This window comes from Misgurnus anguillicaudatus, chromosome 14 (assembly GCF_027580225.2).
Source record: "Misgurnus anguillicaudatus chromosome 14, ASM2758022v2, whole genome shotgun sequence".
NCBI classification, from domain to species: domain Eukaryota; kingdom Metazoa; phylum Chordata; class Actinopteri; order Cypriniformes; family Cobitidae; genus Misgurnus; species Misgurnus anguillicaudatus.
The window spans coordinates 4,172,319-4,190,117 of record NC_073350.2 but is presented as its reverse complement, the minus strand read 5'-3'; the positions used below and the strand labels follow the sequence as shown (position 1 = coordinate 4,190,117).

Sequence of the window (17,799 nt, the reverse complement as noted above, 5' to 3'; positions counted from 1 at the left end):
GTTTACTTGGAAATAAAACAGGCCAGAGACCAGAATAGGCCTGTATAAACCATAGAGGAGATGGACTTATTTTGACTTTAACCAGTAAGTGACCATTTATCAACCATTCAGAACAGCCTAGCAACAGCATAGCAGTATGTTCGGAAAATGTTTAAATCTAGTATTCTAGTAATATACTATTATAATACATAATGCATTAACATTAAAAGAATGGAATAAATTTGATTAAATGTGACACAGAATCTTCCACAAATGCATATCAAAATAACTACATTTTTGACATTGTATACGAATAAAGCAGATCACATGTGACAAAAAATTGTACAAGCCCCCCAAAACTAAATTGTGAAATATATATACCCAGGGTTAAACCCCCTCCAAAATGATTAACATCTATTCTACACACATTCAGGACATATTGACTATTTTGACATTCCTATTAAAATGATGTAGTGTTGGGATTCCCTCAGGGATAACTGCTGTAGTCTACTATGCACTGGCGGCCATCTAGAGTAGAGCGCCAATTCATCTCCAGCTGTGTGTGATAAACTAACAGATACATTCACAGCAGCTGGCACTCACTGTACACACAAAACCATCATGATAGCTGGAAAGCCTGAGCTGTTTATCTGCAGTATTAGTTCAAATGGCCAAGCATTCCTGTAAGAATGATCCAGTCAATGCTGGACACAAAGATACATCATCTTACTTCAAAAACATCTGTACTGTTTTAACCATTTAAATATTCCGGATAAGTACAGAATACTCGTACTTAAACAGTAAGTAGCCAAAGCCTTACTAAAAGACAATAAGAAACCGAAACTAGTACACTCTAAAAATGGCTGGGTTATTTTTGACCCATGTTGGGTAAATATTGGACAGAACATATGCTGGGTTAAAAGTGATTTGTCCAATATTTACAGTACCCGACATGGGTACTAGTACTGGTTTCTTATTGTAGTATTCTTAGGTTATTCAACCAACACTGCGGCACATAGCACACACTACCCAGTCTCACAAAATTATGTACCTATAGTCACGAATTTCCAAGTTTTTTCGTGATCATATCACAAATTTCTGTTTATGTGTCATTGTCACATATTTGTTACTCAACTGCTTTTTCCTATTTTCTTACCATTTTTGCTTCGGTTTAGGGTTCGATATGGTGTTTGCATTAGGATTTTACTTTAAGTATTGGTTTATAATACTTTTCGGATTTTTTTATATTTTCAAAAATTTAAACCATTGTCGCCTGGCGTTAGGGTTAGAGTTGGGTTTGGGTGAGGATGTAATTTTATGTAAATCTAACCCTTAAACCAAAGCGACAATGGTAAGAAAATAGGACAAAACAGTTGAGTAACCAATACGTGTCAATGACACATAAACAGAAATTTGTGATACGATCACAAAAAAAACCGCGGAAATTTGTGACAATATCACAAAAAAGAATACAAAATTATGTGACTATTGGTACGTAATTTCGTGTGACTGGGCTGAGCACACACTAAGGCCATAATAAAGGTTTTGTCAGACAGGAATGCATAAAATGCATTGTGAGGGTGTAAAAAAATCCAGATTAGTTTGACAATAAGTTTCATACAACAGTTGGATTTCAATGGGTATTTATTCCACTTCTCTGATGTTCTCATTGGTGAACAGATTTTATATTCTGGTCAACAGATGTTGCATTCTGACTTCAAAGATGCTATCTGAAAAAATATCTGTTTTTTGCCAGAAAGTTTAGTTCATCATTTTTAAACGCAGTATTGTGAAGTATAACACTATAATGTGTGTATATATTAGACTGAAGTAAAATTAAACCCCCGAATGAATTAAACATTTGGAAAATGCATTATGTTAGAATGTTTTCCCACACTACTTAAATTTTAACCCTAACAGTTGAGTTTTTTCATTTCTGACGGGACTATGATTTGAAACAATCCAGCAATTTTAGAGTGCATAGATACTATCTCCAAAACTCAGTGGGTGGGTGTCATTTTTAGACGTCTGGTTTTAGGGCAGACAGTAAGTAACCTGCTAAATATCCATCCCACAGCTGTGGCACATGGATGGGACTCTGTAGATCTCTTCATTTGATTCGGATCCCCTACAGTAAAGCACTTGATTGTGTCCGGCACTTCTGGGTGCAGAATGTCATTGAGCGTGTCGGGTGCTGTCCGTGGTGCTGAAGCGCAGACAGCAGGCGTTAGATAACAGCTCGTGACTCTGCAAGCTGCACACCAGAGCAGACGTCAGCCCGTCCTGCGAGAGCCATTTACTCTTGTACTAAGCGCTTTTCTGATTCTAATGTGCATTTGTGATAACAGTGAGTTAGGTATTATGTACCTGTCTGTTATTCTATACCAACAGGAATTGTGGCATTATGTCGAATACCACAGAAAATACACATACAGAAGCCTGAACAATATGAAAGCTTGTAGTTTTATAAAAAAAACATTTGGATCAATCACACCAAATGTTACATCTGTAGACATGTAGTGGCAGCTTCAGCCATTTGCAGCTATGAAAAGTTTGGCGGCTGCAGCAGCCATTTAGGTTTTGGCTGAGCCGGCTAGCCAGCCAATAACTTCATCAGCCAGCTCTAGGCAGCGCGTTTGCAACGAAAACACGCGCTATTCGCCTCAGACGTGTCTTCGCCCAAGTTGAAGATATTCAACGAAAAATTTGCATGACACGAAGTTAAATCCTGCGAGTAATCTAGAGCGAGTAACGCGGTGCCCCGCGTTTGGTGTGTATGTAGCATAAGACTACTTCTATTAAGCCGTTCACTATAAACCAAAGTTCTCTAAAAGGCACGTGATAGCTTGTGTGTGGTACAGACAGATATTAAAATCATTATTTACTGATAAAGCCTCCACAAAATGGCACGTCAACATCATTCTCATTTAAACAACATTGGTTACACAATGATTGAATTTTTGAAGCAAACACAAGAGGTGAGCTCTGGGTATGGTGGGGGCATTATTAGTGAATAAAAACTTTAAAAATTCTAATAATGAGATTGGGAGCATTAAAGTTTGATTTCAGTCATTGAATTCACATTGACCTTATTCAGGATCTTATATCAAGGTTATATTTTTACAAAATGTGTTTTACATTATGTAGGACTAGTAGAAAACAAAACAGCTAGGTTTTCACAGAATGGTTCACATTTGTCCAGTTGGATTTTGGCAGCTGTATTGACTTTGTTATGCAAACCTGCATGCAGATTCTTAAAAAAAATCTCCTCTCTTCTTCCGCAGAAAAGAAAAGCTTACGGGTTTATAATCATTTTTGTGCATTTGAATTGTGCAATGTAAACCTGCAGTACAAATCTGAATGTCCTGACTATTGCCAGGTCTCCTCCTCTCACTGTGAAAAGTAAGATTTTCTCTGTATTGATCTGTATGGTGCCTGTGCTTATCTCGCATGTGGGAGCTGTAGGGAGAAAATCTGTAAAGGCATAATTCAATCTGAACAGCAGGGCTGTCTGGACACACAGAGCTGCGCCGCAATCCATCTTCCTTAAGAGACACAGACAGTGCCATTCTCCATAAAAACAAGGCCCGTCACAAACCTCGGCCTTAATGGCAGGACGGACACAGCAGTTAGTGCTGATGTTTAGCCATTGTGTCGCCGTTTTCAGATTCTTTTACCTCTGCCTACTGTTAGTGGTCCCGAAAAGTCCACTGCAGATGTACTTTGCATAATAATGTGAGCAATTTGCATTATAATGTTCACGATAACCTTTTTTGTCCCATTATTTCTCCCTGTATACGTGGCACAGCTCGTTTTTGGCAAAGTAAAAACGTTACAAACGTTGAGCTATTCTTTGCACAAATCTAGACGGCTTCCTATCTCGGAATCCATGGGAATTAAAGATCATTTTCCATTCCCGGAGTAATTGAATCCTTGAGCATTATAGTGATTGATAACACTTGCTCAGCATTCTTTTACATGCTGCCTTAATGGTTTGTCTTCATTGCACATTTTATGGCCTGGCGATTTGATGTATGGCCATCACCCAAAGGTTATTCTTCCGGAGCACACTTCATTAACTCTAGAGGCTTGGAAGCCGTTCTTTCACTAGATTCCCTGTGATAGTCTCTGAATGCATAGTCATGCCCATTAATGAGAACTTGCTTTATTTAAAGCAACACTATGTAGTTTTTTTACCTTTAAATAATGTCTCTAAAATTATTTCAGTGATAGAACAACTTTTAACTGGACAAATTGTACTGTTGCTGCAACCTGAGCAGCCTCCTAGCTGCTACAAGCACACTCTGAAAGTGGCGGTGGAGGGTAGAGCACACAGCCCCGCCCCTCCCCCTGCCTGCAGAAGAGTGTCTGATACCAGGCACTGTTACACTTTTCAACCACATGGGGGAGCTGTAAGTCATTTTTACATGAAAACTACATAGTGTTGCTTTAAAGAGGTGAGAGAAGGCAAACACTTCTAATGGAGGTTTACATAAAACATCAAAGTTTCTCCAAACATATTGGATATAACAAGATTGAGCATTATAATTACTATGCATAGTGGACAATGCACCGCTCAATATAGCCGCTCGGGTGACTGAAGTCACTCCTTCAAGTTAAAAGAACCAATCATTAATCAATAAAGACTGATAATTCTCTGGGGGAGGAGCTCTGTACGGAGTCACGTGAAGCGCTTGACAACCTGTGCTCATGTGCAGTAGCTAAAGCAACCTCCACACAATTTGAGCTTAAGAAGCAAACATTATAGTATAGTTTAGTATGTTTAGTAGTGGTTTTAGCACACGATTTAGAGATATCTATCTTTCCCCATTCAAGTAGATAGGATCATACTGTAAATCAAGCATGATTAGGCAACTTACCTAAGGAACTATTCTACAGTTCCACATATTTCATCATTTGATCAAAGATGTATACATTTTACAATTACCACAATCGGTTTGGGTCATGAAACATCCCACTGTCAATGGGTAATGTGATGACCTACACCTCTGGTTACTTTGCCCGGACCCCTGTGTGAAATTTAGGGGAATTGACTTCATACATCCACTTAAAATCACACTGACAACAGCTTTTTAAAAATGTAATGAAATTGAAATTATAGTGGACATTATTATTACTGAAAAATTATTCAATCCCATAATACACCGCAGTGATGAGTGTGCAACCGATTTGCCAACGTGCCAAGTCATGCATCATTTGTAGCAGCTGACACTTACTGTGAAATTTTGTATTTATTGTTACAGTATGCTATATTTAAAGGATTAGTCAATTTTCAAAAAAAAAAAAATCTTGATAATTTACTCAATACCATGTCATACAAAATGTTGATGTCTTTCTTTGTTCAGTCGAGAAGAAATTATGTTTTTTGAGGAAAACATTCTTTGGACTTTAATGGACACCAACACTTAACAGTTTTTTTCAATGGAGTTTCAAAGGAATCTAAACGATCCCAAACGAGGCATAAGGGTCTTATCTAGCGAAACGATTGTCATTTTTGACAAGAAAAATAAAAATATGCACTTTTAAACCACAACTTCTCATCTTCCTCTGGTTGTGTGACGCGCCAGCGCAACCTTACGTAATATGTCATCACGTCAAGAGATCACGGATGACGTATGCGAAACTACGCCCCAGTGTTTACAAGTGTGAAGAAAGAGGACCGTTCAGATGTTGTTGTATCTGGAATGATACTAATTAATGTCTTTGTGTCAGTTTATTGTTTACAATGGTCCACAAATGTGTGTTTCATATATGTAACACGTGAACTTTCCACGTCATTACGCAATTACGTGAGGTCGAATCACAGGACCGGAGATGGAAGAGAAGTTGTGGTTTAAAAGTGCATATTTTTTATTTTTCTTGTCAAAAATGACAATCGTTTCCCTAGATAAGACCCTTATGTCTCGTTTGGGATCGTTTATAGTACTTTGAAACAGTGTTGAAAAAACTGTTAAGTGTTGAGTTAAGTGTTTAGTGTTGGGTTCTATTAAAGTCCATTAAAATGAGAAAAATCCTGCAATGTTTTCCTCAAAAAAACATAATTTCTTCTCGACTGAACATAAAAAGACATCAACATTTTGGATGACATGGTGGTGAGTAAATTATCTGGATTTTTTTTTTAAAGTATGACTTAAGTGTTAAAATATTTTGGGGACCACTGCATATTTAATATGTAACTATGGTGTTCACAAGTTTTGCAACACATGCCTTCAGACCTCTATTTTTGATGAAAGTCTCATCTTAATTACTGTTTAATTAAAAAAATAATGCCATTTCAGATTATCATGACATCTGAAGGTAAATCAAGAGTAAAAACAAATAGTAGAGACATTAGAAATATATTGGACCTCAATGCGAATATACGTGTTGGACTCTATATTGAAACACCATCACAATCAAGTTTTCAGAAGACTTTGTTAAAGGAACATGCAGCTGAATATCCGGCTTATCCTTAAGAGCATCTCAATTTATCCCAAAGAAAGAAATCATTTATATAAATCTATCAAATTGGTTGTTTTTGTCATGACTTTATTACATTAATGTAAACCAGCCTTACATGACGTTGCCACAGCCTATAACAGTTTTTGAAATTCTACCTCACTTACAGTACAAGAGTATAATAAAATAAGCCTAAATAGCTATTGGTCGGTTGGTTATCAGTTGCCAATAGCACACACAACCTGGATAGATTGTTACAGCTGTAAGGTAAGTTAGATACAGTACATTTTGATGCAAGATCACAAGACGGATGAAAGAATTTTAATTTTTCAAAGCAGAATTTATTGGCCAAAAGGCCATCTGACTGACATATAAAGCAGCCAATCACAGTTCAGCGTTGCTCATTTCAAGTCATCCAAAGCCTGATAGCTCTGTGTAAGGAATGGACTGAAATGTAAGTCATTATCCCAGAAGTCAAAAGTGGTTAATTGTGTTCAAATAATATCAATTTCTCTATCAAATATGATGATACAACATTTTTACATTTGGAAATGGATCCATGGTGTTTTTTGTCCTATAGGGTCACTTTTATCTGTTATTTGGCAAAAGTTGCAAAACTTTTTAATAATAACTAAAATGTTCATATTTGGATGACCTGTCTTTTCAATAAAAAGTACAAACCAAACCAACATATTTTAGCAAAAACAAATCATTTACCACTTCAAATCAAAGGGTAGTCAGGCGTATAAAAAACGATATAGTAATTTTGATATTGCTTCTAAAAGCTAAAAGCCACCTTCTAGTACCCAAACAGAAAGCCATAATAACAGCTAAAGATACTCACACTCGCTGCCCTCTCCGGGTGGTTGATAAAAGGACAGTCCCAGTGATATCAAGGCTGCGATTTCAAGGATGATAAGGGTAACATCTTGTAATGCTTCCCACACTAACTGTAAAAAAGTTTTTGGCTTCTTTGGAGGTATAAGATTTCTCCCGAAGACTTCTCTTCTCTTATCTAGGTCAGTAGAAACTCCTGCCAAACCTGCAGTGGAAGAAGGACACAAAGACAAATGCATTAGCGGAAAACATCGGTCATCGTGAGGGATCGTTTTATGGAAGTATGGCTTGATATAAAGCCAGCTTATAAATCCCTTGTCGCCATGGCAACCAGGGGATTGAACTATGGGCTCTTTAAGAACTCTGTTGCTAAGTGCAACATCTCACTCTGTGATGTGCTGTCCTAAGCATAGGTTAAGAGATGTTACATTTGTCTCCGCTGCAGTAAAAATGGCTCTGCATCTCGTGCCCACCTATAAAAAAATGAGCAATCCATCTCTAAGAGTAAGACTGAGTCCTCATGTCATCCACAATCTCAAATTACCCTGCTGACTCATACGCTCTTACATAAAGACCTTTCGGTGATAATAACACATGTACACAGCAGGCAAAACCAGACTACTTCTGTTACAGTTATTAACAATTATAACAGGAACATTCTGCTTTTAGGCGGTGTAGACGGGGGCCTTACATGCTGCCATGGGTGTCACCTTGAGGAGAGGACACAGAAGGGGTACAATCGAAATTTAACTGATTTATTAAAGGTATTATTTTAATGCAAATCTAAAGATTCTTTTATTTGCTCAACCACAAAATTTCATATCGCTTTTATTCAGAAGATATTTGAAGAGTTTCGTTGCAAAACGAGATAACCACCGTTTTGTTAATTGTTCAGAAATCACGTTTTTTGGTTGTGCGTTCCAATTAATATCAATGCAACTCCAGTTGGTTTGTTTTGATTTAAACCTTTATAACTTAAAAAATACAGCTAAGTAGCACCGTAAAACAAAATAATAACATGATAAGATAATAATAAACATGTTTTGACAAAAATGTTAAAAAATGGATTTATCTCGTTTTGCAACGAAACTCTTCATTACCTGGATTACTTTAATGATGGATTGATGGATGTGCTTTTTGGATGGCATCTGATCTGAGAGTACATTGTGAGAAATTTTCATATTTCGGGTGAACTGTTTCTAGTTTAAATACACTCTAAAAAACAAACGGTGCTATATAGCACCAAAACAGTTGCTTTGGATCGTAACGATAGAAGAACCATTTTTAGTGCCATATAGCACCGGTGAAGAACCAGTGAAGCACCAGTGAAGCACCTGTGTAGAACCATATAGTGCTATGTAGAACCATATGTGGTGCTATATGGCCCCTATATGGTTCTACACTGGTGCTTCACTGGTGCTTCACTGGTGCTTCACTGGTGCTTCACCGGTGCTATATGGCACTAAAAATGGTTCTTCTATCGTTACGATCCAAAGCAATTGTTTTGGTGCTATATAGCACCGTTTGTTTTTTTAGAGTGTAGTCTGTGATAGTCAATATTGATCCGGAGTTCAGGTCTATGGTAGAATATTTGGTCATTTGATTTTATTCATTAAATCTGAAATCACATGATATTGAAAAAAAAATCCTTTAAACAACATTTGTACTAGATTCTTATTATGTTGTGATTGAAAGTAGCATTGATTTCTGGTGACGTATTTGATTCAATAACTTAACCTATTTATCTACTGCTGTCAGTTTGCGGGTCAAATAATAAATACATGGATTATAATGTTTTCACTGTGAATATCCAGTCCAGTCTCAAGAAATTTTGTTATATAGCCACGTAACTTTTTGATTCTTTTTTCATGATATTATCATGAATTTCTGAGTTTTTCCGTGATCGCATAACGAAGTCCTGTTTTCGTGTGATTATCACATGATTGGTTACTCATCAGTTTTGTCCTATTTTCTAACCATTGTCACTTCGGTTTAGGGTTAGATTTACATAAAATGACAATCCCTACCCAAACCCAACTCTAACCCTAACGCCAGGCGACATATAAAAAAATTAATTAGAAAAAATAATATAAACCAAAACATAAAGTGACATTCTAATGCAAGCACAAATCGAAACCTAAACCGAAGCGACAATGGTTTGAAAATAGGAAAAAGCAGTTGAGTAACCAATACGTGATAATCACACGAAAACGCTGAAATTTGTGATAATATCACGGAAAAAATGTACGTGACTATATCACAAAACCTCTTGAGACTGAGTAGGAATATCAGGGAATTTGTAACTTAGACCACCCTGTAATAAACCAAATCTGTACATCAGATGAGCTAATAACTAAATTCTTATGTACAACCGGCGATCGGTCCAGCATTGGAGTCGGGAGCTCAAACAAGGCTGCGGCCTCTTGAGAGTGAGGTTTACTCACTGCACAGCTCTCACACACTAACTAACCTCCATTACACTCATCCCCACTAACCTCACTTTCATCCGGGTCATGGCACCACTGTAACCGGCCAACTCAAACCCACCCTGAGCTTCGAACCGGCAATCGGTCCGGCATGGGAGTCGGGCCCTCTAATAAGAAGGCTAAAGGCCGTGGTTTTCACTTGCTGCATGGCCCTTGGGCACTAGCTTACAGAATTACTAAATAAAATAAAAAGTAAAATATGTCATGTTGTGATTGTACACTGCTGAGCATATGAGACTTCTTAACTAGTTTAATAACTAGCATGCATGTTATATTTTGATGGTGAAAGCACAAATATTTACAGTAGTTCGTCCATGTTAGATCCACACTAAGCTGGTCTTTAAATATTTGTCTGCACTTTAAAACTTTAGTTACACTGCACAGTTCAAGTTCCTGAAATAGTAAAGGGATTCATCAGCTTTAATATAAGTCAAATAATGTTGAGAACATAATGTACCGAGCTTCACACATTCTCTCCTGAAAAAACGAGGTGCCAAATCCATGACAGTTTATTTCACACCCAGACTATAGTTATAAATCATGCTAAATGAATGAATGCACAGATTCAGAAAAAAGTAGAACAAGAGGATTATAATGATCTCGGTTTATGCAGGTTTTTGGAGGGAAGGGTTTTGGAAAGAAAGGGAAAGTCTCATAGTACCTTTGATGAGATAATTTCAATGAAAATGAACAGAATTTGATATTTTATTATGACATTTGAATTACGGTCCATATTATTACTCCATATATGATGTTGTATTTTAATTTACATACCCAAGAACTTTAATATATTAACAATAATGAAAATATCTTAATCCTACCAAAATATATGTAAACTGTTTCCTAGAGGATAACGTGTCCCTGATAACAATCACAGCTATGACATGACAAACAACCATGATTGTGAACTGTGGTAGTCATACATACGCATGACGTGTAACGCTATCATTGAAGCATACCGGCCAAGAATCAGTGCCAACCGAATGCTCCAGTTTATCATCGAGCTGGCCAAACACGCGGCATGACTTTGGGCAGCGATGGGCACTGCGCGCTCTTGGAGCGCATAGAGGGGCTCAGGCTCAGAGCTGGCAGCTGGACAAACGTGATTGGGCAAGAGATGTTGTTTTCCAGGGTCCCTGATAAACAGGGTTTGTGGCGCGTGCTCGGTTTGTGGATCCAGCTGTGCTTTGCTGATTCTGAGTCCCTCTTTAACAAAACCCTGGCTTGAATAATTCACAAGCAGCTGTCCTGTCTTTGTGATCGCCTGAGCTACCAGTGACGCTGTCAAACCATTAAAGCAAACGTCAGTATTTAACGCTGGTGTCGTGAAGATCAACTGTGCAATTGAGAGCACTGTATGTCACGTATCAGTGCTATATCTACTATATTGTATTATATTTACCATGATTATGACTCGTTTTAATATTTTTTTGTATATCTTTTAAATTGTTTTATACTATTGTAAATCACGTACTAGAATATTTGAATCAGGTACTGTATTGCAACCCATTCTCACTCCCCAAGGCGTCAAAATCTGAAGCATGTTCAAACGCCTTCAGCGTCAGTTTGAAGACGCGAAGTGTGCCCCTATGTGTCACTATATCGATGAAATGGGAACTCCGTTGCTTTCATGCTAATCCCTCAGTGTCGGATATAGACGAAAGGGAATCCTGGAAGGTGATGCCGTCACGTTATGCGACGATCGGCAGGATCATGCCGCTTCTGGACGGTAACTACTATATAACTATATAACTACTTTTTACTTTTTGTCTTCTGATTTTTAAGCCATTGTTGCTTGGGGTTTGGGTTAGGATGTAATTTTATGTAACAGAAAGTCGTTCTAACCCCAACCCCAAGCGACAATGGTAAAAAATTTGGAACAAAAATTGAGTAGTTAGCGTCTCTCTCTCTCTCTCTCTCTCTCTCTCTCTCTCTCTCTCTCTCTCTCTCTCTCTCTCTCTCTCTCTCTCTCTCTCTCTCTCTCTCTCTCTCTCTCTCTCTCTCTCTCTCTCTCTCTCTCTCTCTCTTTCTCTCTGTTGAGGTCAGATTGAAAAAGACAGCAAACGGCACTTCAGTAAAGTATAAGTGTTTCGTAAAGTTATTCACAGCCGAACTTCTGGCACAAGACAGCTGGGCTGTAATGCGATATTTTATTAGTGTCCATAAATGCAACAGTGTAACACCAAATCTCTTGTGTAACAGACCGCACACATCCTAGTCTTGCGTTTGCTTTTTTTAAACAACATGCTGATTGAATCGCGCTCTGTTGTTGTCCAATGCAATGCAATGCAAAAATAATATTTTCTGTTGACAAAGAAAACACTATCTTTCAAATTAATGTCTGTCTCTATGGTTACAGGCGTCACATGCAAGTTAAAAACAGGCTTGACTTTGGTTGCTTGTTCATACGGCTGTGACTGTTAATCTGCTGTGTAAACAGGACATATCCAGACTTGCACATTTAATTGAATGTGGTTCTCAATAAAGGTGAGTGCATTTAAATGGAAAGTTCACCCAAAAATGAAAATTCTGTCATCATCTTCTCATCCTCATGATTTTGTAATGATGAACACAACAGAGGATATTTTAATAAATGATGGTAAGCATACAGCTGATTGTAACCATTGACTTCCATTGTAGGAAAAACAAATACAATGGAATTCAATGGGTACCGTCAACTGTGCGCTTACTGTCATTTATTAAAATATTATTAAGATAAAAAAGAAATTTTACAGTGACATGAGGGTGAGGAAATCATGACAGAATTTTCATTTTTGGGTGAACTATACCTTTAATCTGAACACAAAAAAAATAATATAATCAATACTAATAAGCCAGTTATAAATATTGATATTTATCATTTTTCAAATAATCAGTATTATTTAACAAAAGTATAAGCTCAGCTTGGATCACTTTCAAAGTTTACCAACAGCAACAGCCGATGAAAATGACTAATATTTTTAGTAATATATAATATTTTAAGTAAACATTGTGTGTCCAGAAAAGATTTTATTTTATATTTAATGGCATTAGTTTTTATATACCAAGGTGGTTATTCAGCACGACGCGAAGCAGAATATATATATATATATATATATATATATATATATATATATATATATATATATATATATATATATATATATATATATATATATATATATATTCTGCTTCGCGTCGTGCTGAATAACCACCTTGGTTGTGCATTATTTTCAAATAATTCAAAGGACCAAAGTCAATTATTCCTCTTATACCACGGTTACCACAAACATTGCTCTGGTTCCTACCTATTTTTAAGACATTTGAAAAGTTAGGTGTGCGGTTATCGAAAAATAATGCATACCCGTGGAACATTTCTCAACCAATCAGAATACAGCATTCAACAGACCTGTGGTATATCGGGCCTATTTATGTCCCCAGGGTGTAATTCTATTAAAAACAAATAAAATCTAATACATTTAAGCACCATTAATTAGTATAAACAAAAACAAGCCTAGACTTTTTTGTGGCTGCTCTTACCAAAAATTTTATCACATTTTATTGTGTGTTTTGTGGTACAATATCTGTGTTTTGGTGTTGTCCTGCACAGATTAAGCATATATATGAATTTTGTCCTTTATTTTGCGTAATTTCTACCTGTCCCATGGTTAAGCTGTCATTACCAACACGCTCTGCATAAAGGGAATTTCCCACTCTTTTTTCATTAAAAGTTTATTTGGTAGCCATGGTAACCTAATGACATAGTGGAGCACATGGATTTCAAGCTGCAAGACTGATACCTTGATGTACAAAAAAGTATGTAAATCTACTCTTTATTCTTTGTGTTGGGCATGTACACTTATTATGCGTCATTACCATATGTGTTGCATTTCTGTATTTTTAATCATTTTTGAAATATTTTATCACTTTAACAGTTAAAATGGTGTACATTACATGTAGAAAGCTAGCAACACTTGCTTAGTCATCATCTTAGCTAGTAGGGCTAGTTTTTTGACAAAAATGTCATTACCGGCACAGTCATTACCAGCACAATACATAATTTTGCCAATAAATTATGTATAAATAACAAAAGCATCCTACAATTATACATTTCTGACAATGTATTAAAAAGTTTTTATATATGGCTTTCGCTTAAAATAAGTTTAGATTCCAAGCCAGATTGATGAATCAGAAATATAGATAAGTAAATGACTATAATTCATCTTACAAGTAAAAATCTCATTAAGTTCACGATAAATTAGATTACATGTGAAACTACAAAATGTTTTAAAAACACTGATTTGTCATTTAAGTTTTATTTTTACATAAATTTGATGATGTGATGGTAAAGACACATTTACTTGACATAGTTAAGAAAATGGCAAAACAATCATAAATTCCCTTATCTTATGGTCTCAACCAAGCTCATAACGTTGCTCCTGACTTAAGGACTGATCATTTGATGTATACCAATCAGTGTTGGGTAAGTTACTCAAAAAAAGTAATTAATTACTAGTTACTAATTACATCTTCAATGAAGTAATTAGATTACTTTACAAATTACTCTCTCTAAAAAGTATTTAATTACTTATTACTAATTACTTTCTAAATCATATTTAGTACATGACACAAGGATAGGCTTGAAATGGCTCGAATAAATAATATATAAAAGTACATCAATTATTCTGGTCCCACTTTAGGGTCCAATTCTCTCTATTAACTAACTATTAACTACTTTTGCCTCAATATACTCCAACAACTAATACTAAAGAAGTTATACATTTTAAGTATTGGTAGAAATGGGGACGGTTAAGGATGTAGAACAAGGTTTTGCAAAATCAGGCATTAATATGTGCTATTAAGTATTAATAAACAGCCAGCATCTCATTAATATTAATGCTAATAATCAACCAGTTAATAGTGAGAATTGTAAACTTAAACCATGTTAAATACACTATTGTATTATAGTATATATAATTATTTAGAGTCCATATACAGTATTTAGTTACATCAGAAGTAACTGTAATTAGATTACAAGAAAAATAAGAGTAATCCCTTACTTTACTTTTTCAAAGGAAAAGTAATTTAATTACAGTAACTAATTACTTAGTAACTAGTTACACCCAACACTGATACCAATTAGTCAAATTTGGAATTTTAATTTTCAATATTGCAGCAACCCAATTTGGCCCTTAATCTGAGAAATACCCATCTACAGTACTGTGCAAAAGTCCACCATGTCAGAATTAAATTTGTTGTTTTTTGCAATGTTATAGTGAATATACATATTTATTTCTCAGTCTCTTTAATATAATCCATCCAGAAAATACAGGAAATGTGTCTGTAGTATTAAAACTGTATAAAAATGTAAACTAATGTGTCAAGTTTTTAGAGTAAACTCCCCTTCCACTTGAACAATAGCAGGACACTGCAGGAATCTCTTAAAAACAAATACAAATAAATCCTAATTTCTAATTTTTAAAGAAATTAGTCTTTTTACTTCATTCTTCTCAAAAATGCTCAAGATGTGTTTAGTGCCAAAGAGGTCACACTAAACACTGACGATGCCTAAAGAAGACATTTAGTCCTGAAAATGTAATGCATATATATACACATTTCCTGTATTTTCTGTTTGTATCTTAATGAAATAGACTAATGGAAATAAAGATGGACATTAAAACTTCTAAAACAACAAGTCTGGTTATATAAAGAGAAGTCAATAAGCTAATAATTGAGTTTGACCTTGAGATTTGTTTTCTCGGGCACTGATGCACAATCTCCAATTCACTTCTAGGAATTGAGAAAACGCTTTCTTCAACTGACAGGAGGTTGACACGACAATGATCATCGGAACTGACACGGAGCTAAAGCGACCAGAAATAAGATGGTGGCTGCTTCCATGGGAACGCCACAGAGACCACAAAACCATGCAAAGCTGCATTTACAGCAAGGCAAAAAAAATGAAACAATGTTACTGAAGTAAGAAGAGGGGGGGGGGGCACTGGCACAAAACAACTCCCACCACTGGGAAAGAACGCCCAGGTTGCAAATAGCACAGCGGGCTAAAAATAACCTCATGAAACATTCCAGCTTAATTGAGTCTCTGCATGGAGGAGAGCTCTCAAGCATCAATCCCGCCTGCGCAGCATCAAACACCGCTGCGTGTTTGCCTCTCAGCATCGCTTTCATCGTGAGAGCCCCGTCCGAGGATGCTGTGAAATTCCTGTGATTGCCATAGACCAGAAACCCTGAGCTGAACACGTACGACCGGTTTACCGGCAAGCGCAATAGGCGTTCGAGGTCGCGCGGTCGCTCTAGTCATCACGTGGCGGAGGGATTAAAGGTTTATTAAAAGAAACAGGAAGATCGCGTGGGGAGATATAAATACTGTATGTTAACGCTTCATGCGGTTTACACTGTGAATCATAAACAGCGTTGTTGGCAGGTGTCAGCAATCGACTACATGTTTCGGTCCTAAACATGATGGCGAAGAAAATAAATCACTGCTGTTGTTGTGTGTGCCACAAATATGGTTTCATGAAAGTGCCTCGTGCATTTCAGGTCTATTGAGCGCCTGCTATTTTAAGATGTTGAGGTAGCCTCAGAATACATAAGCAGTCTTTAGATATACCATTTGGTCAACATTTATGTTGATGGTTTAGATTTGTGATGTGTTGCTTTTCACTACGTACAATCTATGTACAGTAGATTGCACAGCAGTGTGTGGGGATTGTAAAATCAAAAGCAGATTTTGTGTAACCCTCAAATATATACGACCAGGCCCAGGTAGAATTCATCTGAATGGACTCGGTCTGTAAGATCTGTCAGGGGGAGGAGGGGAGGTTGAGGGTACGTGACAGAGATATTTGATGGACAGGGGGTGTTGACATCAATATTTATTGCTTTAGAGCGATCTCTGGATAGTGAATGACAACAGAGCAGGGGTGATGATGTATCAGGGGAAGCGCTCCATCAGTCCAGATCCCCTAAAAGACCAACCCAATTTCTCACCTCAAATTTAACCCTGGGTGTGACATCTTTATACAGTACATACAGAATACATTGTGACATAACGCATGTGCTCTAGTTTAAAGTACAAGTTGGGTATTTTACACTTAACTCATTCACCGCCATTGACGAGTTATCTCGTCATTTATGAGTTCATATTTAACTAATAAATATGCCTTTCTGGACGAATTTCAAAGTGAAAGTGTAATCGCTTTTATCCACCAGATGGCGCCAAACCGAATTTATCAAAAACGGAAGTTAAAAAGATTTAATGATTTATTTTAACTGCCTTTATGTTTGATAGTCATTCTGAGTCTGATCTCTAACATAAATTTCTTTACAAAAACGCAATTTTTAAGCTTTTTGCTCAAAATGTTGTATTTTTGAAGAGAAATATCCATATTTCAGTGGTTAAATTAAGTAGAAAAATAATTATATAACGTTTTTTCCCCATTTTGTTTGTTTGTTTGTTTATTGTTTGTTTGAAAGCAGAGGGTGTGTTCTTTAATTTGATATAATTTGTATGTTTATATATTTATAGAAAATTATTTTTCCTGCAAGGAATTTTGTGAAAATTTTGTTTAAATCACAAAAATGCAGGTGGGCAACTTTTCTCAAAAAGGCTGGCGGTGAATGAGTTAAAGCCCTTGTTTATGATGAAATAGAACGGTTTTGACTGAAATTCGGACATATGATGCTGTCCCGAGAATTTTCGGGTGTTTGTTGTTTCACCTCCCACCTCTACAATGGGTTTATAGGTGCACTGGAACAATCCTTCCTAAAATGCATGAAACTTTCATTTACAAAGACGTGAAACTCACCAAGTGGTCAGGGGTGTTTGCTGCAAAATTGCTGCAAAAGATGCATTCCAACAGGTTTTATCGTAGTTTTTGCCAACTCCATTGACTTGTATTAGATGTGCTGTGAGGTACGGTATTTACTCCACGCTGGGAATGTTGTTTGTATTCTTGCAATTGGCAATTGGATTAGCGCCACCACCTGGGCTGGAGTGTCTATTATTCAAGCTCTCAACAGAAGAATGTACAAGTGT

The 17,799-nt window shown here is 36.5% G+C and overlaps 1 protein-coding gene across 12 annotated transcripts in view; it reads right to left on the bottom strand.

Annotated features, from left to right (window-relative positions):
• Positions 1-17,799, bottom strand: part of atp2b2 (ATPase plasma membrane Ca2+ transporting 2) — a 204,354-nt gene that overhangs the window by 54,251 nt on the left and 132,304 nt on the right. For all 12 annotated transcript variants that reach the window (XM_073875756.1, XM_073875753.1, XM_073875757.1 and 9 more), the window contains exon 3: positions 7,283-7,480. In XM_073875756.1, coding sequence (XP_073731857.1) covers positions 7,283-7,480 — 198 coding nt within the window. The remainder of the gene's footprint in view (positions 1-7,282; positions 7,481-17,799) is intronic.